General features: G+C 42.4%; 1 protein-coding gene across 3 annotated transcripts; it reads left to right on the top strand.

Moving 5' to 3' along the window:
* Positions 1 to 375: 375 nt before the first annotated feature.
* LOC142397693 (ras-GEF domain-containing family member 1C-like) lies at positions 376 to 24,442 on the top strand. 3 transcript variants are annotated; one of them, XM_075481252.1, is made up of 15 exons: positions 376 to 732; positions 9,040 to 9,188; positions 13,609 to 13,821; positions 14,045 to 14,167; positions 14,376 to 14,513; positions 16,002 to 16,223; positions 17,401 to 17,475; positions 19,087 to 19,185; positions 20,330 to 20,432; positions 20,522 to 20,601; positions 20,694 to 20,789; positions 21,320 to 21,415; positions 21,543 to 21,666; positions 22,375 to 22,447; positions 22,535 to 24,442. In XM_075481252.1, exons 2-15 carry the CDS (start codon positions 9,096 to 9,098, stop codon positions 22,557 to 22,559), a joined length of 1,560 nt encoding a protein of 519 aa, XP_075337367.1. In that variant the 5' UTR covers positions 376 to 732; positions 9,040 to 9,095; the 3' UTR covers positions 22,560 to 24,442. The 3 variants fall into 3 exon arrangements, with proteins under 3 accessions (XP_075337367.1, XP_075337366.1, XP_075337368.1); XM_075481251.1 differs by having other exon boundaries at positions 377 to 732; positions 19,084 to 19,185; XM_075481253.1 differs by lacking the exon at positions 9,040 to 9,188 and having other exon boundaries at positions 377 to 732; positions 19,084 to 19,185.
* The last annotated feature ends 596 nt before the right edge of the window (positions 24,443 to 25,038 follow it).

Below are 25,038 nucleotides of genomic sequence, written 5' to 3'. Positions count from 1 at the left end.
AACTTGATTAAAAGATGACCAATTAAGATCCAGTTGAAATGGCAAAGATGTTATAGATTATTTATTTTCCATGAAAAACACCGGTTTCGTGCGCTCCTGTCGTCTCACTATCCATTCGGTAAACTAACAATTAGCCATTATTTAGCCAAATCATTCTTAAAGTTCGGTTTAAAATAAACACAAAGTAGCGACATCTATTGCGGGAAGTGGCGTAAATAGCTTCGGTTGGAACATTATTTTTAGTCACTTAATGTGAGCTAATCAACGTCTCGTGAGGCGTCCACTTCCCTTATTTGTAGACGACCGTATTGTTTTGAAAATGGGAAGCGGAAGTCGTGTTATTTCGTCTCACTGACAGGTGTGAGAGTAGTTCTCGCTCCCCTCCGCTGTCTGCCCACTTGGTTCAGGGGACGCGTGGATGTAGCGTGCAGTCCTCCGTGTCTCCGTGGCGCAGGACGGGACTGTCACCGCTGTTTCTGGGACCTGCTTCATCACTGACTGGCAGAAACCTGTCCAGAGCCGGGACCTTTGACAAGGCAACAATATCAACAGACATTTCCTCCTCGCCCATCAGTCAGCCAGTGCCTCTGGAGTCAGGCTGTACTTCTCCCACTGATGCCGGCTGAACACGCTGTTCTGTGAGCGCTCATTCATTTGGGAATATCTGCGACTTCTGTTGATTTGACATCGAACACAAGTTGGATCAAAGATGGGGATCAAAGTGTAGTACTGGTAAGTGGAGAACAAAATCAACAACTACCGTGTCAGCATAATAATACTGCACTCACGCCCACAGCCCGAGTGCGTCCCTTCGCGTGCTCGTGTGCGCGTGTGTATTTGTATGTGTGTGTGTGTGTGTGTGTGTGTGTGTGTGTGTGTGTGTATGTGTGCGTGTGTGTGTGTGTGTGTGTGTGTGTGTGTTCATTGTGTTAGGATTCCTGAAAACCAGCCAAACGCTCCAGTTACCGTGACCAGAACACTGTGTCGTCATGGCTGGAAGTTTACTAGCAACATGGGGATGACGACACAATTCCTTATCATGTAATTAGAGATACCGTAGCGCCCCTTCCATCACTTTACTACGATGGGAGCGTCACAGTCTGAGGCGTGAGTCAGCGGTGTGTGTGTCCGTCTAAAGGGGATCCAGTCGCTGCTTCCTCGTGTGAGAGAATAAAAGATAAGTCTGCAGGTGACGCATGCGATGGGAATTTTAAAGCAAAACAATATGACTGTCACATGTTCTGCTGTAGGTGTTTGGCTGCATGGTGCAGGGCTTAAATTTATGTAATAACTGACGTATTAACGGTGGAGCAACGCCTCTGTCACTGCTGGTTTTCTCAAACGCTTTATTATGAACTGCAAAAAAAACGAGCACTATGTGTTTTGTTGGGGGGGGGGGGGGGGGGGATTAGAGTATACAGTAAAACAGGTGTGGCACTGTTGATATTTTACCCCATAAAATCTGCATCATCCACAAGGTGTCAAGCAGCCTGTTTCCCCAAAGGCAATACAGCAGCAGGCACAGCTTCCCAACACAAACCAGAGGGATTTGTTATCTGCCTCTCACAGCTTACTGCAAAGTGGATGAAAGTAAAACCAGTTCTGTCCCAACCAGTTTGGTGAGATGAAATTCTTCTGAAGGTCTAACTTCTGAAGCCACGTCTGTGGGTGTCTGAAACTTGCTCCCACGCCCTCAGCTCCAGTCTCTCGCTGCACCTTCCAGACCCCCAGCTGTGGAGGAGTGGGACATCGCATTTCGTGACTTACTGTTTTGTGAGCTCCGGGAAGCAGCCGCAGCCTCTCTCTGAGCACCATCCTTTGCCTTTCTTTGCCCCAGATCTCTGTTTGAAAAGCAGCCTCGAGATGGCTTGTGTTGTGATTTGGTACTATATAAATACAACTGAACTAAATGAAATCTTCACTTCCGCTGGCAGTATGGCATCCTGTTTGCTTAGAGTTGTGAAGGCAAGCATTTTCCTTCTTTTTTTTTCTTTTTTCTTTGACATGGCATCCATGTGGATTTTGGTAGATGGAAATGCGATAAGTACCATCAGTGCCACCGATAAGCAGTGAATGATTTCAATCACCAATCCTCTACACTCCAGCCATCATGCAGCTTTTTGTTCCACCTCTTCTAGGTTTTCTTGACCTTGTGTGTGCACAGACCATAAAAGCCCGCATACCCCAGCGGTAAGAATGGACATAGATTAAAATGACAGCTTTTTCCAGGGGCACTGAAGGAAGGGGTCGCGCAGGTGTGAGCAGAGAGGTCGGCCAGAACTGGCTGGTAGCAGCGTGCAGCAGGTACAGGCTGCAGTGCTGATTGCCTTCCCTCCAATTCAGGCAGAGCCTGCAGAGAAGAACAGGTGAGCTGTTAATGAGGGCTTCGTTTGGTTGGACGTGCGACTGAGAGAGGCGAGCTCCCGGAGATTGAGGCCAGTGTGCTGGTGTGGAGGGACAGACAAGGCAGGGTCCCTTCAGGGCAGGTCAACGGGGAGGTAAACACAGTAGCTGTTAGTCTGGTAGCAATGACAGCTTTATCACCAGCAGAAGGTTTACGGCTGTGCGTGTATGGGGGAAGGGCCTTGTGTATGTGTGCGGAATAATCATAGATCACTCTTTATGCTACTCTGCAGACCTGAAACGAATTCCACTGCTGATTGGCAGCACTTGTACGGAGGGGATTCCTCACTGCTGGACAATTTATTAATGATAAGAAAATAGAATAAAGAACTGCTTTGTGACACTTTTTTCGTTTATACCGTTTATAGCTGATCAAAGATGTTTGTGAATTCCCTCCATTTACCTTTACTGTGCTGAAAAATGTAACCAGTGCCACTGGGATGAGGAGTACTTTTCACACTTTAAACAATCGACTCGTGAAGAGCTTGACCGACAAAGGGACATAACGCTATGATGGCTTGTGCACCTGACAGGCCTTCAGATGTACTTTAGCTCCACAGCAGCTTTGTCACTAACACAGAGATGATGAGGCTGATCTCGCTGACAGGTCGTGGCAGATGGAGTTTATGTGTGAAACATTCTGAGCCGGCTCCTCTGTCACAGGAGAAAGAGTGACAGAAAGGGAGAGAACAAACAGGAGGATTTGATGGAATACAAGTGTGTGTGTGTGTGTGTGTGTGTGTGTGTGTGTGTGTGTGTGTGTGTGTGTGTGTGTGTGTGCGTGTGTGTGTGTGTGTGTGTGAGGAAGTGGGGGGGGGGGTCACAATGGAGACACAACAGGCATCTAATTACCTCCCAACAGGAGCCCTGACTCCATGGAAACAGTCTGTGCTCTCCAGAGCTGCACTTAGCTGCGTCCATGCTTGTATGCTGTCAACTGTGCAGCTTTTGACGGTCAGTCTTCCCGGATTTGATGGGGGTCACGGAACCAGTGGAGTATAACTCCCCTGGTGTGCTCAGGAAATCACTGGAGTAAACATCTAGGTTACTCCATTAGATATAAGCTCCACTTTATGAAATATGTCCTTGGTGGCAGAGCCTCCCCTGACTTCAGGTTGGCAAAGACGGGTTTGTCACCAGTTTTCTATTACAACTTCTTTATGGGGAACTATATTATTCTCAGGCGGAGAATAGAATTATTTTCGATCCCGCATTCACGCTGGCAACCAGCACTAATTGTCGGCCTAATCCCACACTTGCCTGTATAGAGGACGGGAAAGTTCGTGAACTGTTTTGGTTGCATTAAGGGGACCTAGTCACCTTATACACCAACCTAATAAGTTGTGTAAAATACATTTGTTCTGGTTTGAAGTTTCTTTGATAATGGACTAACATGCAGAGGTCCTCTGTGATTCTGTCCAGTCCAGAATGCTGTAATTGTTTACTGGTGAGTTTATTTTAAAGAACCACTGCAGTCCATAAATACACAGCATGAATGCAATGTGAATGGGCTTAATGATAGATGACGTATAATAGTTTAGCTTCAGAATCTCTTCGTCAGTCTTTTTCTTTCCAATTAACTTTATGTATATAAAAACAATGCACTGAGATTGTAAACACCATAAAGTTCAAATAGCAGCTTGTCACTTATTGTAAATTTGTGAGGCTGACTTCTGGCTGCCTAATCATATCAAAAGACATCGGGGCATGTGTTGTGAACAGACCAGGCCAAGTCACTAATTAGTACGTTTTGACACCATACATCAGCAGCGACATGGCGCATGGCTTCTGCCGGTGCTGGTTGTAATGAGCAGGCAGATAGAGTTTAACAGGAAAGGAGACAGCCGTGATGAAATTAGTAGCGTGTGCTTATTAGATTTGCATCTGTTACTGTCTCGCTCATTAGTTTGCGGTTGGTTATTGTGCAGGTTTGATTGAGGGAACGGTGAAACAGCGCAGAGACATTTCTGTGTGCAGCCAGGACAGGTTTGCTGTCTGGATGCTCTTAATCACCACCAGCTATTTTTTCCTTTTTTCTTATTTGATTTTACTCAGTTTGCGAGCAGATGAGTCCTCATAAGCAGAAATTGTGGCAAAATTATGCTTTTTTTTTTCTTTTCTTTTTTTTTTACGACAGAGAGAGATTCACATTCGATTCCCCTTAAAGGAACATTACATCAAGGGCAGCTGTAAATTTGAATGTGATGAATAATACATGGCTGTTTTTTAAAGCATTTTGACTGGTGTGATGGACAGATTTAGGGTATTTGGGACTCAGACATGTGGTCTTTTAGAGCAAATCAGTGCTCAGCTCTAATTATCTCTTAGTGACATGATAAATTGAATTGAGATTCATTTTGACATTTTCATTTCGCCAAACCATCGAAATGGATTCAGAAGTGTGAGGTGAGGTAGTTCAAAAGTACATTCCGTGGATATTGGTGCATAGCCTTCAGAGTAGGTCTCAAATGCCGTTTTACTTGTTCTGTGTAATGTAATTAAAATTTTAATCTCAATTGCTTTTCTTCAAACAAACCATCAGAGTAGAGCTGCACCTCATGAGGAAAAGATGGTGAGCAGATGACATCACTTGGATTAGGTGCACTTTGACTTTGTCAGCCCTTTTCCGAGCACATACACGAACAGAAACCCCAACGCCTGCATGCGCACAGCTGTGCTCAGGAATGAGGATGGTTGCACACATGCGAGGAGAATTCCCTGTGAGCATTGCACTGATGGAGCCGGTGGGTGTGGAACAGGTGCCAGAGTATGAGCGTAACCCCGCCAAGACACTACAGGGGAATTCCAACGAAAGGTATTTGGGGAGTGTGTCCTCGTAGACTGTGACGATTCCAACCTCTGTCAGGCCTGTACCACTGAGAGAAGCTGAGGAATGAGCGGGGAGCGGGAATGCCACAAACGTAACTAAATCCTGTGTTTAGCTGCTGGGTGGGTACAAGTGTGCATGTGTTTTTCTTTTTTTCAAAACACAAAGAACTCCATTGTTGTGAGCTCCACTCCTCTTCAAACACACACACACACACACACACACACCTACACTATTATCCACTAATTGTGTGCTGGTCTGATTTTGTCGCAACGTGTGTGGCGTGTCATGCGTGGTATTTTGCGGCCTTTTTCTTAAATCGTCGGCTGTGCCAGGCGGTCACTGTGCAGTTCAGTGTCCAGATTGGCTCAGCCCGGGTGCCTCAACATTCGGCCTGCACGCCAATACATTTTTGGGCTCCTGTGGGGCCAAAAAGCCTCCCGTGCCAGCAGCTCCCACTGTGAGAGCAGGCTCCTGCAGGGCCATCTGTACAGGCGTCCTGACTGGGCTCATTAAAATGTAGGGCGTGTGGAGAGAGATGCGGGAGGAGGGGGCATGTGGGGGACCGAGAGGGGAATGATGACAGAAAGGTGTTTACTTTCACTTAAACTCACGCCACCATGAGAGTACCCCCTATTTTCTCTCCAGTCGCATCATTTCAGCTTTCAAAGAACACAGTGGAAAATTTAGGCCAGAGCCGCAATTCCCTGCAGTACTAAAAACGGTGTCAGGACCAAAAATATGCCAGCGTCTGCTTTTGTAGAGCACAGTCCCAGAATAGGCGAAGAGTTAAAGTTGCGATGTTTTAAAGGGGTGAACATGTGGATCTTAAATTAGAATGAAAGTGTTAGAGTATGTAAATTAGCTGATGGGGAGGGAGTTGAAGAGTCATACAATGTCTGCTGAGAAAATGGGAACTTTATTTAGTCTGACGGGACACTCGTGCAACACTCATACAGCCCAGACAGTGCACACAATCTGAAATGTGTGCAGTTTCTTCTCAAGCAAAATGGGGAGTTGCAACTTGTACCACATTCTTTTTACTTCAGTTTAACTAGGATCACTGAAACCAGAACCAGGAGACAATAAGAGTAGCAAAACAAAATGTTGCTGCAATACCGATGATGTGCCCCTCCTCAAAAGATAGTGTTCTGTTTTCATTCTTGCTGTGTTGTATTTCTATTAATATGTGACAAAAACAGAGTTCAAGCTCTTAGATATAAGATGTTTGAAACAGAGATGTACGGTACGTATCTGCAAAAATACGTAGTAATCTATTCAGTAACATCTTAAATTCTTAAGAATAAGATTTGTTGCAAAATAAATAGAAACTAGAAAAAAAATCAATTTTTTCTTGTTTTCTTGTATTTCAGACTTACTTTTGAGCCCATAGATTTAGAAACAGATTAAAAGCCTCTCTTAACATTTTTAAAATCCTAAAGGATGCAGTGCTATTTCAGCTGCAATAAAAGAGAATATGGGTTTGGCCCAACAGTCACCAACATTGGCCTTAGATTAGATTTTGGGTAAGAACGACATGGTCGCCAGCACCAGTGAATCAAATGCAAGATAAGAGTTTACATCAAGTGACTTTACAGGCAAAGCCACACACCCATGCAGCTGACTCATTGGTGAGTGGAGATGCTCCCACTCAAAGTAGTTCTCAGGTGTCAGCATCCCCTCCTGCCTCTCCGCCTCCCTAACCTCTCTGCAAACTCTGGCTGTGTTCGAGTCGTCCACTTGTCCACTGAACAGTTCTCTGTACAGTGAGTCAGCCCTGTTACGGTGCTGCTCAAACGTGCGGCTGAAACTTTTGGTTCACTGTATAGTGCACTACAAACCTAACACATGGTACACACGATTGAGGAGAGAGATGTTAACTACAACATCTTTTCAGCCGAAAGCATGTTGCAATGTTCGTGTTCAACAGCATACTTGTGCAGTCCATTCTCTTGAAATTTGGTGGGTGCGTATCCTGTCAGCATTTTCTATGCGGCACGTAAGTGTGAATATCATTTGCATCATTCTGAAGCACGGCTGTATTGAAGGAGAGGCCGAAATACATCAGCTGCTGTCTGCCCCAGCGAGTCCTTCATATAGTGAACACTGTCAGGGAGTGAACGTGTGGACAATCTGTCCACTGTAACATTATAATCCCGCGCGTGCCTATCCTTTGAAGCAGCATGCAATTCAGGCTTGTGCTATTTTAGGACTATACAAAACAAAACCCAGGGTTCTCATTGTCGTTTGAAGCTGGCATGTTTTATTGATGCCAGATTAATGAGGGAGTGGCCACGAGCTCCTACCGTTTTCCATCTGCTCCCCCAAAGAAGCATGGACTGTTCACCTTTGGCCCTTGACACTTTAATGGTGCAGGTCAGACGGTGGCTGGATTTGTTCTGAATAAGGCTCCCTTGTCTTAATGGAGAGCTGCCTATAATGCTGATTGTTCTCATCCATTAGCTCCTTGGAGAGCAGATTTGTCAGCACCATTCTCCTCACAACCGGACACTAAGAGTTTGTTTTTGCATTTTTATTTTTGTGGTGAAACAAGTTTTACAGAGGCCACAATAGAAATGTTTACTCGAGAGTGAGATTAACAGTGTTGTGAAACTGTTTGACAGCTTCAAGCTGCTTGACCGTGTCAGGAATGCCGCTCTTTCATCAAGACACACATGCAGCCTGACAGTCAAGGGTGCTGAAAGAGATTGTGTGTCTCCAGACATTGCCGTTCTGTAAATCATGACAGAACAAAGCAGGTGTATCCCCCGATGACAACGATAACAGCCCGACAGAATCACAAGACAAAACACCTACACACACACACGCACACACACAGTTAGAGGCCCTGAACAATGACACTTCCCCAGATGTCTAGACAGAGAGCAGGACTGCCGTTGGCTGGCTGCTGGAGATCTCAGGGGGGATTAGAGCACACATGGGCACACTCACCTGTTCTTCACTGCTTGTTTCTCAATGTGTTTTTTCAGGCAGCATTGATGTGGTGTGACAGGCACAGTGGGAACTCTTGTGAGTCAAGAGATATGGAAGCAAGTTATACACAAACTACAACATGTGGCTTATTTCTTCACACTGGGGAAAATAGTGGTGTAAGCAATATGGTTCTAAAATATTACAGTGAAAAAAAAAAAAGAATTCTGTTGCATTTTAAAGGAAGCATTGGTTTTATTTTGGCTTGTCATAAGACCCTATATAGAGCATGTTTATTGGAGAGTTTCTAAGATGGGAACATTGTGCATTGAACATTTGTGGTCATGTTAGAGTATTCAAGGTTAGCCGATGCACAGCAAACCTTATGGCTCCAAAACTAAAGAAGTAGAACCCAGCTGGGTTTTTACCAATTTTTCTTTCTATTTGTTGCCCTGTCCCAACCGCAACTTATATTACTTTGAGCTGGAATGGACGAGAAACGTGAACCTTTTCCCAATAACTGGAAATGATGTACCAATGCTTCCCAAGAAAGTTGAGCTCAGGCAGCCTGATGGTAAAGGTGTCATTAAGGTCCAAAAACATACTTTGGAAAAGGCTTTGCACCCAATATGTTAAACAAAAAGCTAATTTTTTTTCCTCAATAAGTATCATGCGTTACCTTCTTTTTGGATTTTGAATGTTTTAGGAATACATTTGAAAAAGAGCATGAGAGGACTGACTTCATTTCTACCCCGAAATAGTAAAATGAATAGCAAAATTGATTATTTTATTCTATTATTTTTAAAAAGATTGGAGCTTGGCAACAAATTAGCCATAACTTGTGGATGTTTTTGTCCAATCATCTTATTTATTGGCAGATATCCTCACACCAATTGTGGAAACTGGCTTACCGAAGCTTTTGAACCCAAAGAATATGGGGACCACAGATGCTACTAACGCGCATCTCAAAACCTGCTCAACAGAAGTTAACCACATTTGGTGCCCAGGATCTGGAAGCAAGTATGAGGTAAAATTTGAAGTATCACAATGAGTGGCGCATGCTGGCATGGTGTTTTCCTTTCTATCTGCCATTCAATGCCTTTGCTCAACTGGTTGTGTGAGACAGAACCATCAGGAGACATGGATCTTGGCTACATAACAATAAAATTATGTACGAATGCCAAACGAAAAGACAATCAAAAAAAAAGAAAAACAAATAAAGGTGGTGCTGTAATTAGTGGTCCAAAAAAGGTTCAAATTGGCTTTAAAGTTGCCATTTTCCTTCAATTCCACAATGGTTGGATATGCACATAATATTGTTTTGAATAATATGAATAAAAATAAATATAAAGAATCCTTACAGCATTTTAATCTTGCATGTATGCAAAAAAAATGTTTCTTTCAAGAAGTCTCTTTCTTTACTGATCTGTGCATCGCTGTCACTCTCAGAGACTGCAGGACATTAAAACACACTGTGACAAGAAATCCCAGAAGGGCAGCTACTAAAGCTAATCAACATCTTGCTAACTGTGTATCAACCAGAAATGTTCACTAAGAGCTCAAGGCAGCAGGATACCAAGGACGGGCTGCCGCAGCCAAACCTTTTTCACCCCCATCAATATTGAATAATGAATGAAATGGTGCAAAGACTGCAATAAGTGGACAATGTACAAGTGGAAAAATGTTATCTCTCCTCTGATGAATCATGATCTTTTTTCTTGTTCAGGAAATAATTTATGGGTAGAAGACAACCAAAGAATTCTTTTTATGCTTATTATCTTATCCCAACTGTTAAGCAGCATTTCTGTGATGTTTTGGGCTGCGGTCATCTGCCTTTTATCAGCGTGTATGGTAGGGTTACTTACTTCCAAGGAGTATTAGTCAGTTTTGGATTGTCAGCTGTTTCCTAAAGGTGCTACCATTTTCCAGGACAACAATGTTCAGACTTGCACAATTAAAATGGTTAGAAACTGGCACAAAAAGCACAGCAGTGATGTGATACGTTTGGATTGGCCCCCACAATCACCAGATCTTAACATAATCAAACAACTCTTGTGTGTGTTGGAGCAGTAATTAAGGGGTTCCAGAGAGCTGGAATAGGTTGTACTTAAGAAATATATCAAATTCACTGCCAATACCTGTATGACTATTCCAAAATATATTGAAGCAGTTATTGCTGCCAAATGAAGACGAGCTCAATATATGATGATACAACTGTCATTTATCATTGGGTTTCCAATTATTTTATCCAACTCCTGTAGATCTGTTGCTCTGTTTTTTCTTTGTTTTTGCTGCTAGTAAGATTACTGAAGAACGATGTAGCTACATTTCATTCAACTTGGTGAATCATAGGCGACCACCATAGGGAACCATCATCAAGTTTTTGGTGTGGACCCGGAATATCAACGTCTAAATGCAAAATTGGCCTTTCCTTTGATCCAAGTCGCAGCTATTCAACAAAGTTAGTTTTTTTTTTTCTATTCTTCTTTGTGACACTTGTGAGGTGTGAGTTTTAGTCTGTAGAGATACAAGACTATTACCTGTCAAGCACAAGTCCCGGTGGTCGGTCTATTGTATGATCTGTTACCCGAGTGACTTCTTTTCACATCCTACAAACTGATGTCAGCTGACTGAGACGGAGGTGTGATGAAATAATGACTCAGGGCCTGAGAAAATGCTGCAGGGAGGAGTGGGGAGCTGAGGATGAACAATTAAGGGAGAAATAAGAAGACTGGAGATTATCGCCAGCGATAGAAGAAATCATTGACAGTGTGGTCACGTAAAATAAAACTCTCAATCACTCCCATACATGTATGAATATACACAAGGGGTGTGAGTGTTTTAATGCATGAAATGACAAATTTACTCCTGGATATTGCCATATAGACACCCAGAACTTAGCAGGCGTTCATCAAAGAAAGTTCCCTTTTGTTACCGTAAAGCTTTCCTTCAATACTGCCTTCCTCATACAGGCATTTTGGATTTCCATTGCTGTGCTTATCAGGCCATGGCTTCTCTGTGGCTGCATGTCGTAAACCAATTTAAAGGAGGTTGCTGCAAGGACACCCTAGGCTTGGCTGTTTCGGAGCCTAATCTAGATGGTGGCAATAACTTTAATGGGAAGAAAACAGCTGCATTTTTGACATATAGCTTCACTTGATATGATAAAGCTATATCAGATATCCTGAGTGTGGTTTGGTTAGTTACTATTTTTGCCTTCCATGCTTTAGGGTCAGCATGCCACAGAGTTGAATGGAGCAGACAGGAACATGTCAGCCCTTTATAACCGCAACAGACATTATGATAGAAATGGCTGTGGGTGTCATTGGTACGAGTAGGAAGGAAGGCCATGAAAACGCCTCGCAGAAAGACAGACTCCCCATCCCCCATTCTTTTGTGTGCCTGTCTGCGTGTGTTTGCTTCAAGGTGCGCACAAGTGCATGAGTAAGTGCTCAAATGTAGGAGAACAAAGGGAAGCTGAAGCCCTCGCACAGAAATTGTTAAACATGAGACGCTCCTGTGCATGACACTGTTTGTACGACCTGTAACTCTGGGGACCCGTGATGCTAGTTTATTGAGGGGGCATCTAATCAAAACACACATATGTGTATATATGTTATTGGGGCACCTTATTGGACAATGTGGCAGAGCACCACTGGTGCTATCTTGTGGTTTCTGCTGTATTTTCTTTGTATAAGGAGCTACACAGTTGGAAGAATGTTGTTTTCAGCTTAAATAACTTCCGGGCATGTTGCTCAAGGTCTCCCCGTCTGTGTGCTGGTTTTCCTGTGACGCATGCAGGCAGAGAGGTTTTGTGCCACGAGGACACCTTCTGCAGAGACTGAAGATGTCCTTGGTGGTGAAACAGCTATGCAGAGTCACTATGTTGAGTTAGAGTGGAAGCACAGACAAGCCTATTTCAATTTTTCAAATTAGTGTGTAAAAATTGGCTTTTAAATACGTTGCCGTCCTAAAAGTATGTAAACTGTAATTACTTGCTCATTGGTGTAGAAAATTGAATTCAGTTCAAATAGTATAATTTGTTTTCCTGCTTTCCCATTTTAAAGCTTGATAATGAAGGAAGGCTTTATGTGTTGACATAAGAGTAATGAGTGGTTAACAAAAAAAACTCCATTCTGAAGATTACAATGCTTAAATGGATTTATTAAGAGATGTTTGAATTTTTAAAATGACTAAGCAGAAGCTTTTGTAAAGGCAAAGACATGCAGGACAGTGTTGGAGGCCACACAAGCACTTGCAGGAAACAGCAGTCTCCACGGCGACTGAGTGACCCATTTTCGTTCTCTCCTCTGTCTTTTTGAAATGGAAGATGGGGCCGGTTGTTGGGGGTGCCGCGTATCCCCTGCCGATGGCACTGGGCCATCAGGTGAATAAAATGAGAGAGTTTACTGTGAGGAATACGGGCGAACTGGAAAGAATATGCTGGGAGGATGAACAGAGGAGCGAAAAACCACAGATAAAAAGTGTGTTAGAGAATATAGGCCAGTGTAGAGGCCCAGCTGATCAACTGCAGGGACCGTGGGGAACAGAATAGTTCCTTGATTTGTTACTCAACCCGTTCAGAGCGGGTGCAACATATGCAAGCTTTTACTGCTGACACCTAACATGTCACGTGTCATTTGCTGTTTCGAGACACCCAAACGATTATTTAAAAGAAAATATATCAATAAACGTGAGGGCAAATGAAAAGCTTTACAATAAAAGTTAAAGTTTTAACCTTTTGAATGGTTTTCATTTCATGTTACTCGATCAAACTAATATTGTTTCAGTAAACAGTTTGAGCTTTTCCTGAAAACCATCAGGTTTTACAGGGCTTATCCAAACCCACGTGGTTGCCAAAAGTTCATTGCAGCAGAGAATGTTTATCGAGCATTAGCAGCTTATGTTTTGCAAACAAAGAACTTTGTACTCTGTCACAAGTGTGAAGAAATTGCCTCAAAAAGATTCTCCTTCTAATACAGAAGGACTTTCAGTCATGATGGATTAATAGATGATTAATTGTCATACAAATAGCACAGTAGTGAACGTGTATTAAATTTTTGTATATGGTAACTGAGGCATCAATTCCAGCTAGACAACATGGACAGAAACTCACAGCCAGCAGCTTAACATCTGGGGTTCAGAGACGTTCTTTCTCAGTGACATGTCCAGTACTACACCATCTGTTGTTAACAAGCTCCGTAATCCTTCTCCTTCACTGTTACTGCTCAGTCTTTAGTCTCTGTCTGCCCATGTATAATTGTATAATTTACATGGTTATGACAAGTAAAGGAGATGTGGGGAGACCAGATGGGAACAAATTTTGCATTCAGCTAATTTTCTTCAAATCAAACATATTTGAGTTTCCATTTCTGAAAAAAAAACGGCTTCATCTCTCTTTTTCTTTCAGTCTTACTGACAGCATTTTCTCTGTGCTTGTATTCTAGTCAGGAATGCCCCAGACTGTGTGCTCAGGCACCATGTTTACCACTCCCGGTGTCTTCAGCCCTCATCTGGCCTGTGCTGAGCCTGGGGAGGAGGAGGCCCCACAGGAAGGCCCGGAGCCTGGCGCCTGCCTGGCCGATGGGCCCCCGATCACCTCTGCCTCACTGGACACACTTATTCAGAACCTGGTGCCCACTGCTGATTACTACCCAGAGGTAAAATTAGCACACTAACTGCACTGTTCATTATAAATGATCATCCCCAGAAAGTCCATTTAGGTTCAAAATCCTAATGACAGAACTGCCAATTAGATTATTAGCCCCAAGTCTCTGTTTGAAGTGTTCTCTGCTTTCTATAATTACAGACAAAAGCCCAGTTTTATTTTTTTTTTATGTATTGGGAGTGTCTCATTAAATGTCTCCCTCTGTTCTTTGACAGAAAGCCTATGTGTTTACCTTCTTGCTGAGCGCTCGTCTGTTCATTCCTCCTCCGGAGCTGCTGGCCAGGGTGTGTGAGCTGTGCATCAAACAGCAGCAGCTGGATCAGAGCCCACTCGATACGGTCAGCACTGCACCACAGATAAATGCATACTCCTGCATGTGCACGACCTGGCTAATGAACTGGAGTGTCCGAAGCATCAAGGCATACTTGTACATTAAATTTTTTTTCCCCTCACATTACGATGTTGTTTTGTTTTGCGGGCCAAAGGGCCGTGTTGACGCATGATACACGAGACAGTTGCAAACCTCTTTGATTTCCTTAACAACAGGCAAAGGTGCGCAAGTTTGGTCCCAAAATCCTGCAGCTGCTAACAGAATGGACAGAAACATTCCCAACTGACTTCAGGGATGAAAAGATGGTCGTCCACCTTAAAGACATCATCCACAGGATAGCTCCATGTGATGAGGTACATTCTTGACCTTTTTACTTTAGCCTGATAGCAGTCCAATCATAATTATCTAAAAATCTATATAAGATGCCGGAAGGATGTTCTAAAATAACTAGAGACCATCCACTCAAGGAATTAAAAAGGACACTAAATGGTTATCCTGGGATTTGAATAGTAACGTCAATGAATTCTGACCAGGCATCTGTATGTTGAGTATGAGAATAAATTAATTTAGTCAGATCTGCTGAGAAATAACGGTGAGGAGCATGATTTGATTATCCTCCCTTCCTCTGTGATGGAAGATGGAGTCAAAGTGTCAATGTCAGGGGAATAGCCACAGCCCAGCTGTTATACAATCTTACATTACAGGAGAGAGGGGAAGAGAGAGGAAGGGAGGATTTCAGAGGAGTGGCTCTAACTGCAACCTCAAGGGAAAATAGAGGGAGGGAGATGGATGGACAAAATGGGGCAGGTGGGATACAGGACCCCAGAGAGCAGAAGAAAAGATAAGGGAGGAGGTGGGTGATGAAGTCAGAGTGGAAAAGTAGGAGAAATGGACGGAGGTGGAAGGAGGACGGAAAGAGAGGATGGGCAGGTGATGATGAATGTGCTGCTATTTGCAGCTGCCGGCCTTTAGTATGGGTGTGCACATACATGTGGGAGCTGTTGCTCTGGGTCATTTGTGAGACAGACTGACCTGATGACCTGGTCATCTGGAGGGAGGGGCACAGAGACAAACATTCTTTGACACAAAACACAACACACTGTTGCCGCACCTTGAAATTGCTTTAATTTTACAGACAATTTTTGTCCCATTTTACGTTCTTGGGCTCGTTAACTTCTCTCAAATGCCATTAGATGCTGTCAAAGCACTTTGACCCTTTGATAAAAAAAAATACAGGCGCGCAGATCAATGTTTTTCACCAAACAACAACCACCCAAACAATGATACAGTTAAGGATGTGGAGATTTACACACGTAAAGGATATTAGCAAATTTGTGCAAGTTGATCAAAATTAAGTTGGAATAAAGAAGCAAACTTTAACTCTATAAAGCAGTAATAAATATGTGTTTGACTCTGTTATGCCATAAAAAAAAAGCATGAAGGACCTAGCCTAATGTTAGGGATGAAAAACATTTCCAGGTACATAAGGTTAAGTATTTGCTCTGAGACGTACGGGGCGCATCCTCTCACACAAGCTCAAATGAAATGCACAAACCAGCAAACGGAGCCAAGGTTGTTTTAGGTGAACCAGATAGCTACATGTGAATTCATTGCCAACAGTACAGCACCCTGACTGACTGTGACCCTGACAACATGAATTGCTTGGATAAAAAGATGCAGCAAGCGGCTCCGTCATCTGATTTAGCAGCAACAAGAGTGCTCACAACCTGGCAACCTAAATATTTTCTCTTCATTCATGTCTATGACTAATCTACAAGCCTTATATAAATTATGTATCAAAGATGTTGTTGATAGCTCCTCTCCTTTCCTCTCTTCTCCAGGCATACTGGAAAACCTTGAACCAGCTGCTGCAGAAGCTTAGCCAGAGGCTGGCCCTGATAAGCCAGGGGGAAGAGAGCATCGTTAAGGTCTCCCTCAATGCTTCCTCCATCTCTGACAAGCTGGTGGCCTTCAAGACCAAGCCCCCGCCCATTCAGAAGGACATCCTCTCCATCTGCAACGACCCCTACACAGTGGCACAGCAACTCACCCATGTGGAGCTGGTGAGGCTGGGGGGGGGGGGGGGAGTCGTGTGGGGGTTAGACAGAGGTCAGGACGAGAGATGATAACAAGGATGGACGAGGAGCTTAGGAAAGGCTGACGTGGGAGCATTAAAGCGCTAAGGATGCCAAGGCATGAGTGGACATGAAATGACAAACATCAGAAAAAGGGGATGGACAGGATAGGAGGAAATGCAGGTGTGATAGAAATGACTTCAAATGAGCAAGGAAAAGAATGGTGGCAAGCATGACAGGAGGCAAATATGTAAAGAGTTGCATAACTTTGTGTTCTAATAGGAGGAAGAACAAAGAGATTAAAACAATCGTACGTCCACGAGCAAAGGGTCTTTGCATTGTCCCTCATACTTCATGCATGGTGCCTTCAGCCAATCCATGCGTATCTAGATGTAGGCACGTGTATGTGGGGGTGGTCGTGTTTCTGCATGTGCATGTGTGAGTAAGCCTGCACTCTTGTCTTCGCGATGACATCACTTCAGAAGTCAGTGATGTGCCTGGGGCTGCAAACAAAGGGCATAAAACTGCTGCAGATATATGTGACCCGACAGCTTCACACTCTGACACACACACACACACACACACACACACGCACACACGCATTGGCAGAGATAGACAGGCACGGGCAGTTCACACAGTTCTGGATTTGATGTCTTTTGTAGGTGTTTTTAGTACTGCTCTGAAATCGGTTGCCATGGTGCCTTCTGTCTTTATATGTGTTTTAATGTTGGTTTTAGTTTATAGGTCGTGGTATGATGGGTCGAATGAGTCATTTCGATTTCGACATGTGACTGTGCAGCTGTCTTTTAATAGAATATTGTCTAAAGTGTCCCTTTGAGGAAATATGATACCAATGAGTCACATCAATGAGTCATTACTTCCTTGTATTGATTGGGCATCCATTACTGAAATGAAAGAGATATTGATGGGTTCACCTCAGTCGTGTGTGTGCATGTGTGTGTATTTGACGGACTCATGTTGTAGGTCAATAAATATGTTTACGTAGTCACACTTTGCCTGCCTTGTGGCGGCAAAAGCCAAACTCCTATGATGTCAAACGTTACTTTTTTGGGACTTGATGTAAAGTTAGGTTGGGGCAAGCAGTTGGTCTAAAAGGAAAATTGCATCAATCTAAAAAGCACAAATGTGTGTGTCTGTTTTCCAGGAACATTTAAGTCATATTGAGCCAGAGGAGTTCGTCCAAGCCTTTGTTCAGAAAGACCCACTAGATGGAACACAGGTAAACTCCTTTTCTGTAAAGTAATAAATCTGTTTATTTTTCTGTGCCAGTATTGTTTTCAGGAGGAATGCACACGTATTGATTGTGGTCCAGTGTTGTGCGGCCAGCTGAGAAAAATAACCCACCTAAAAAATGACTCTGTGTGTACAACTGACCTCTGTTGCTGCTGTGTGTATTTTTAGTGCATAATGCAGACCTTGTGAGGGGATCCTTGCTGTTGCCGAGTTAATTCATTAAAAATGAAGACTGCTGACCGAACTAAAAGTGACCACGGATAGTCTATGCTGCGTTCCATGTGCCTCCAAAGTCGTAAATGCGAAGGAGTCACACCCAAATTGGCCGTGTTCCAGCGGGTAGTCTAAAAACAGTACGATTTGATGTTCTTGCCAAGAGGAGTAATATTGTACATGTCCAGATGCCTGCTATACGTGATAAATCTAGCTATTAAATAACTTACCACACGATGACCTTGAATGGAAGATAAAATAATAAAAAATACAATGTGTGTTGAGCATGTGAACACCTGGATGAAGCACATGAAAAACGAAGTCTTCCTCTGCTAAAAGTCAAGCTTTTTATCCTGGTAATAGGTCCAAATATCACGAGCAAAATCGGCCATCAGCGCAGTGGCTGAAGATTTCTCCTTTGAATTTGCAGAGCACCACTGAAAGTCTCAGAAAGGTGACGTGGGACAGCCCGTAAACTATTTGGGTTCACTAATAGGATTGCTATCTGTATGAATGTATTTCTTTATTTTCTTTTTAAAACGGGTCAGTGTTGAACAGTAACAGTATGGCTGAAATACACCAATATTAGAATAGGTCATTGCTTTGCAGAGACAGGGCTGGCATCAGCTTCAGGTGGTCGCAGATGCAGATGTGGGGGAGGCCAGATTAGCATACTCAAAGATCCCCATTCACTGAATGAGGAAGAGGACGTAGAGTCATATCCTGAGCTTTTTAAAAGCATAAGAGCTGATTTCCTGTTAAAAACTTGTAAATGTACAATTCAGATGTAGACTTCAAGTATGACACTGCCAATTGGGTTTATTTACTTACTGATCAGAGGTTCCACCCCTCGTCAACCCAAAGCTCTAGCTTTAGGAAAGAAATAAAAAATAAAAAAACATTGCAGGCAATCAGAAAAAAAAGTCTTTATATAGCTTTGTTGTAGTCTGATGTTCAACATCTGGACATCATTAGTATTTGCTTCTTAAAGGGCCAAACAAAGGTCACAAAGCAAAATTGCATCAAACAACTCGAACTAAATATCACTTATTGTACATCTTCCAACTTTTTATAATGGTTGAGTGCTGGTACTTTCTCTCATTCTATCACTTCTTAAGCTTTCTTTTCACATTTAATAGCTGTCTTTTTTAAAAAACTTTTCCTGTCTCTGTCTACACTTTGCCGGTTATTGTCTTGCTCTCCATCGGTCCTACTGTTTCAACCTCCAACTCCCTGTCTTTGTCATTTAAACTCTCATCAGGGGGTCAGCCTGTACATTGGAGGCTAATCAGTGTCAGTCGAATTCCCTTTTGTTGCACGTTCTGCACTCACTTCTTGTGTGTGTGTGTGTGTGTGTGTGTGTGTGTGTATGTGTCAACAGCAGCCGTGTTTCAGCGACCAGAAGAAGAAGACCTCCAACCTGGAAGCTTATGTCAGGTGGTTCAACAGATTGTGTTACCTGGTTGCAACAGAGATCTGCATGGTGAGTGAAAAAAGCTGGCACAGCAGTCTCAGTTATTCCGTCGCTGGTTTTTATAGGCAAAGAAATTACACACAAATAAAAAAGCCCTTTCATTATGAAGTACACGTGAAATTAAACAGAAAGATTAAGATATTTTCTGAGATTTGCCTCTGAAACATACAGTACATTTAGATTAACATATTATAATATATACATATGCTTATTGTATGCAGCTGTTTATCATCGCTCCAGCTCCTATGCGTGTGTGTGTGTGTTTGTTCTAATTTCATGAATATAACGGTTTGACTCCGAGCATACAAAGTGGAAAAAATTGATGAAGTTCCAAATTAGGGGCAGCGGGAGCTGTTATAGAGCGTCACTGCCCCCTCGTGGATACTTTGTATTACTACAATCACACCGTCGATGTTTGACTTAAGCCCTATTCGGACGGGACTAGTTCAATGGGGGGACGTGTGGTAATGTTGGTTAACCAGACGACGCCAGGGAGAAGAAATGACCAATTCGGACGGGACAAGAAATCCCTGTAATATTCATCTAACATGGGAGGAGTTTTCTTGAATATAAAGCATTCTGCTCCAAAATTATTGTATACAAACGCAGAAGACTTTTTTGTTTGTTTACCTGAATGATAAGTATTACTAAAACGTATTGTACAGTATAACAGAACAGAAGATTTATTCATTTTTGACCTTAATGTAAAGTACTGTTCACCAAAAGTTTTGCTCAGGATACTTATTTTACCTGAATGTAAAGTATAGTTTAAAAAAAGGATAGCACAACGAAACTTAAGTGTCATTTTCTATTTTACACCTAATTGTTTCTCTCTTTAAAAGGATGTGACGATATATTCCGTACTTATTACCGAAGGTCGCATTCGCACGGGATTAGTATTACCTGTGGTAGATACTCCGGACCGTTTCACAGGAGGTAGAATTCTCGGCAAAGTTTACCGACATACTCCGCTATCTTTACTGACATGGCGCGTTCGGACGGGACTAGATTTCCCGGTTATTATTACTTTACCCCAGGTCCCCCCATTAAACTAGTCCCGTCCGAATAGGGCTTTAGTATGAACATGAAATAATGTTCACTCAATAGAAAAACGGCTCATTTTCATCAAAGAAAATATTTTGTCTCCTTTCAGCCAGCTAAGAAGAAGCAGAGGGCTCAAGTTATAGAGTTCTTCATCGATGTGGCCAGGGAGTGTTTCAACATCGGAAACTTCAACTCCCTCATGGCCATCATATGTGAGTTTCAGCTTTCAGTATCTGAGTCTTTTGCTGATTGATAATTCCTACCATTCCATCTGTATATTAAAATGATTTATTTCCTGTAGCTGGCATGAACATGAGTCCCGTGTCACGGCTGAAGAAGACTTGGGGCAAAGCTAAAACTGCCAAGTTCTTCATTCTTGAGGTAAATGCAGCCCTCACTTTTCACTGAAGAGTAAGACAAGCAGCAACCTGAAGCTGACTGTGTGTTGTTATTGTTGCTGTTTGCTTTCATAGCATCAGATGGATCCCACAGGAAACTTTTACAACTACAGGACTGCCCTGAGGGGTGCTGCCCACCGCTCTCAGACTGCCAACAGCAACAGAGAAAAGGTGAGACTTCAGCATCACTTTTGTTATTCTAAAGCATTTTTGGCTTTGGTTCAGGAGTTTCCATGCTGCAGACATCATACTGAATGACTTAAAACAGCGTGGCTTCATAAACACAGTGTGTGTGTGTATGCTTGACTGGCCTGCCTGCAGCCCACATCTGTCTCCCATTGAAAATGTATGGATCATTATGAAGAGGAGAATGAAACAACAACAGACTCCTGGACAGCTCAAATATTATATTCAGACACATTCCTCTGGCAAAACTTTAACAGTTAGTATCCTCACTTCCCAAAGTTAAATTAAAAGGAAGACTGATGTGACACGACACAAGCCTCACCCCCAACTTTTTATAGTTTCTATGCAGGCAACATTTTTAAAAACCTTTGTATATGTGCCGGTTAAATTGGGATAAAACTAATTAACCAATTACAGATTTAAGTTTTTGTTGTATTTTCGAAAACTTTCTTAACTTTTCTGGAAATGGAGTGAGTACATCATAATGTACTTTGTTTTTCTGTTTCCTGTCTCAGATAGTGATTCCCTTCTTCAGCCTCCTGATAAAAGATATATATTTCCTGAACGAAGGCTGTGCCAATCGCCTCCCTAATGGCCACGTCAACTTCGAGGTGCCTATTCTCTTCTCCCAACCCGACCTCATTTATTAATAACCTCAGCCTACACCTTAAAAGAATTACTCTGATATAGAGCTTGTGATTTTTCACGATTTATTTCACTTGCTTTTTTTCTTTTTAGAAATTTGTGGAGCTGGCACGACAAGTTGGAGAGTTCATGACATGGAAACAGGTGGAGTGTCCATTTGAAGAGGATCAGGCCATCCTACACTACCTCCATACTGCTCCCATCTTCAGTGAGGATGGTGAGAGCTGCTTTAGCTGAGCTATCAGCATTCTGGTTGTGTGGATGGAAATCACCTACTGCCTGAGTGTGAGATAAGGAATCTGTGGTGATTTCATGGATGTTCTTTTTATTTTCCCCCTCTTGACAAATATTGCCTGGATTGTCACGATATTTGGTGCAAACATTTATGCTGAATCATTCTGACGTTCCTATGCTGCCTTCCCCGGCTCTTGTTACCCCATAATTGGAACCTGAAAAACATCCACCTCAGCTCTGACTTTGCTTGATATGACTTGAAATGGACACATTGTGGAAACGGGGACAGGGATACCCAAAGAAAATAAGAAAACTTTTGGTTTTGTTTAGTTTATATTTGATTTTAAGCTTTTTTTTCCTATTAAAGGACACTAATATTTATAGATTATTTTAAAAAGGATAACATTTTATCCAAAGAATGACGACAGGGTTAGTCAGGATGAAGAATTTGGTGACATAAATGTGCTTCCATTCATGTACCAGCAACCACCATTAGGTTAAGTAAACAAAAAAAAACCATTCCCATTTATTATGGCTGTACTTTGTCTTTAGTACTCATTGATATATGTTGATATGCTAATATTAGCAAGTAGATCAACACAACATTGTCATTTAGATTTACGTAGCCACGTTGCAAGGTATTATGGAGACTTTTTCTAAATAAATCCCTTCTTTCCTCATCGTCCCTCAGGGCTCTATCTTGCATCCTATGAAAGTGAGAGCCCAGAGAACCAGGTGGAGAAGGACAGATGGAAAGCACTCAGGTGAGAACGCGTTCTATGAGAAATATTATGGAGTACAAACAAGACACGCCTTCCTTTAACAACCTTTCACCCCCTTTCTCCCATCAGGTCTAATGTCCTGGGAAAGACATGAGGCTGTGGCGACAGCTGACCCTCCTGCCAACAAGCACGCGTTCTCTTTGCACTAAGCCGAACTGTGAAGGAACCTGAAGCTGGTACTTCGGTGTTTTTCTGTAAAGAAATTGCGTGCGCAGGGGGGGGGCAAACAAACAAAACTAAAATTACATGAATTCATAAATAAAACCAGGAAATGATGAACAGGATTCATCAAGTAAAGTGTGAAAAAAAATCATTAGAAATGGTAAGCAGAATACTAAGCTAAGCAAACTGCAGGATATCAGTGAGGAAGACGTACAGTATCTTGAAGAGGGACACGGCTTCTCCATCCTCCTCCCCCTCATGTGTGTTTACTCTGTGAAGATGTTTACTATTTTAGAGAGTGCAGTTACAGGGAAAACCACTTTATGAAATGAAATTCCTACTGATGCTGTTTGATGTGCTTTCTTCTCTCTCCCTTTCCTCACTCTTTCTTTCCCCCCTTTCATCCGAAGCCTCGTGCAGGCATTGAACTTTTTCTTTTACTTGTAAAGTACTGTAATGAAACAGAAAGTGATGCAAAGGGCGCTGGCTAGCCCTCATCATCTGTCAAATTTTATAGGTCTACTGAAGGAATGGCAACTATGTGTATCTCGGAAGACAGCATATCTGTGTGTGTGTGTGTGTGTGTGTGTGTGTGAGATGCAGCCGTTTATTCATTAATGTCTGTTTATAATGTCTCTTACTTGTGTTGCACGGGAATGACTGGACGTGTTTGTGGTTCATTTTTACTTGTACTTTTATTTATTGTACTGAATTTTGGGGAAAGAACTGGGTGGGGAATACGAGCTGTTTCAAATTGTTTACTCCTTTTAAATGTATTGTGCCATTAATGCAAGACAACTTCAGTAATAGCATTGCGGACACAACAGAATCTGGGTCAAGTGTAGATTGTGTACAGACGATATTTACCCCTCATCTTTCTGCTCCTCGGGAAGTTTCCTCTGACTGACATTCAGTTGTCTGATATATTTATGGAGATTTCTGTGCTGACAGATGTAAATTTTTACTGTAACTTTTCCTTTACTGAGTATGAAGTCGAACGGCATGCTAAGACGGGCGCTTTTAAAGGGGCATTAATGCATCCACGTTGTTATGACAACTACTGCAACACGAACGCGATAGTGATGATGCGCTGTTGCAATTTGTGGAAGGACAATGAGGAATTCGGGACTTCTGTCTCGTTTTCAAGTGAAGAGGGAAACTTGTGCCATATGAGTCCCTGGTTGTCATTACGATTCAGGTTTCTTGGACTTGAAATGTGTTGTTTAATCGTTTTGTGGGGACTGTCGATGAGCTTTGTTTTTCGGGAGTTTTGTTGTGATTCTGGTGGGTGGGACGGGAGGATCAGAGCGGGAACTGTGTAATTCTAAGTTTCTTTAAAGTATTCAGTTTGCTATCATTGATTGATGTCAGTGTTTTCTCTTAAAGAAGCACCTTTCCCTCTCTATAACAGACTGACTTTGATGCTTCCTCCTCAGTTGTAATCAGTAAACTTGCTTTCACTGTAACCCATCCCCTGGATAAGATTATAGAGAGACAGAGATGTCAGATCTGCCATTCAAGGTGAAGATGCGTTTTAATAAAACATTGCCTGTGCTGATGAATGTGTTCTCAATGACAATCGCCTTCATACCATCAGTCCTTCTCTTTTTAACAGTGCTATCTGGCTGCCAGGTCCATATTTCATCTTTTTTTTTTTTTTTGCCTGACACAAGTAGTTTTTGCAGTTGAAAGAGTGAGTGGAATGCATACAGTTTGGCACCAAGCACACACACCTGTGGCTTTGACATCACTGCAAGATTAGTGACTGGTTCCTACAAAGCTTTTAATAAAAGTAAACCAAGCTTGTTCCCACTGTCTGCTTGTGTGTTTCGTTTTTTGCCTTTCAAATTTTACTCTCAAGTTACAAAAAAACTAAGGTTTCATCTCACTTACGCTGGATATTTCAAAGTGTTTCATTAGCTGTGATAGCAGCTGCGAAAATCCTGTTGGATGTTTGCATTTAAAGATTTAATCTTACCTAACAAATTAATTAGGGACCCAGCGTTTTAAAATAACTATTAAACAGAGATGTGGCTAACAACATTTTCATATTATTGATTCATAATCATTGGTTTCCCAGATCCGCCTAGACAACAATTTACTTAAAATATCCGTAGCTGTGAATGATCAAGTTCATAAGTTCACCTGATCCCCTTAAGATAAAAATGTATGAAACAGTCTTCAAATTTTAAGTAGGACTATTTTGTGCACAATTTCAGAGTGAAATGATGGACAGAAGTACCTTGAAAAAGCATCCCAAAGGTTTTGAGTCATCAAGTAACTTTTACCAAGCACTAAGACCTTAACATGCTTGTTAGGGGAATGTCTTGTGCACCATTCTCATTAGTAAAGTCTATAATGCTTGTTTTAAACAGTCAAACCTTGTTCCAGCAGTCAGGAACCGTGCACTC

The sequence above is a fragment of the Odontesthes bonariensis genome, chromosome 13 (genome assembly GCF_027942865.1).
Source record: "Odontesthes bonariensis isolate fOdoBon6 chromosome 13, fOdoBon6.hap1, whole genome shotgun sequence".
In the NCBI taxonomy this organism is placed as follows: domain Eukaryota; kingdom Metazoa; phylum Chordata; class Actinopteri; order Atheriniformes; family Atherinopsidae; genus Odontesthes; species Odontesthes bonariensis.
The sequence above is the reverse complement of the archived record's forward strand: the minus strand, read 5'-3'. Positions and strand labels throughout refer to the sequence as shown.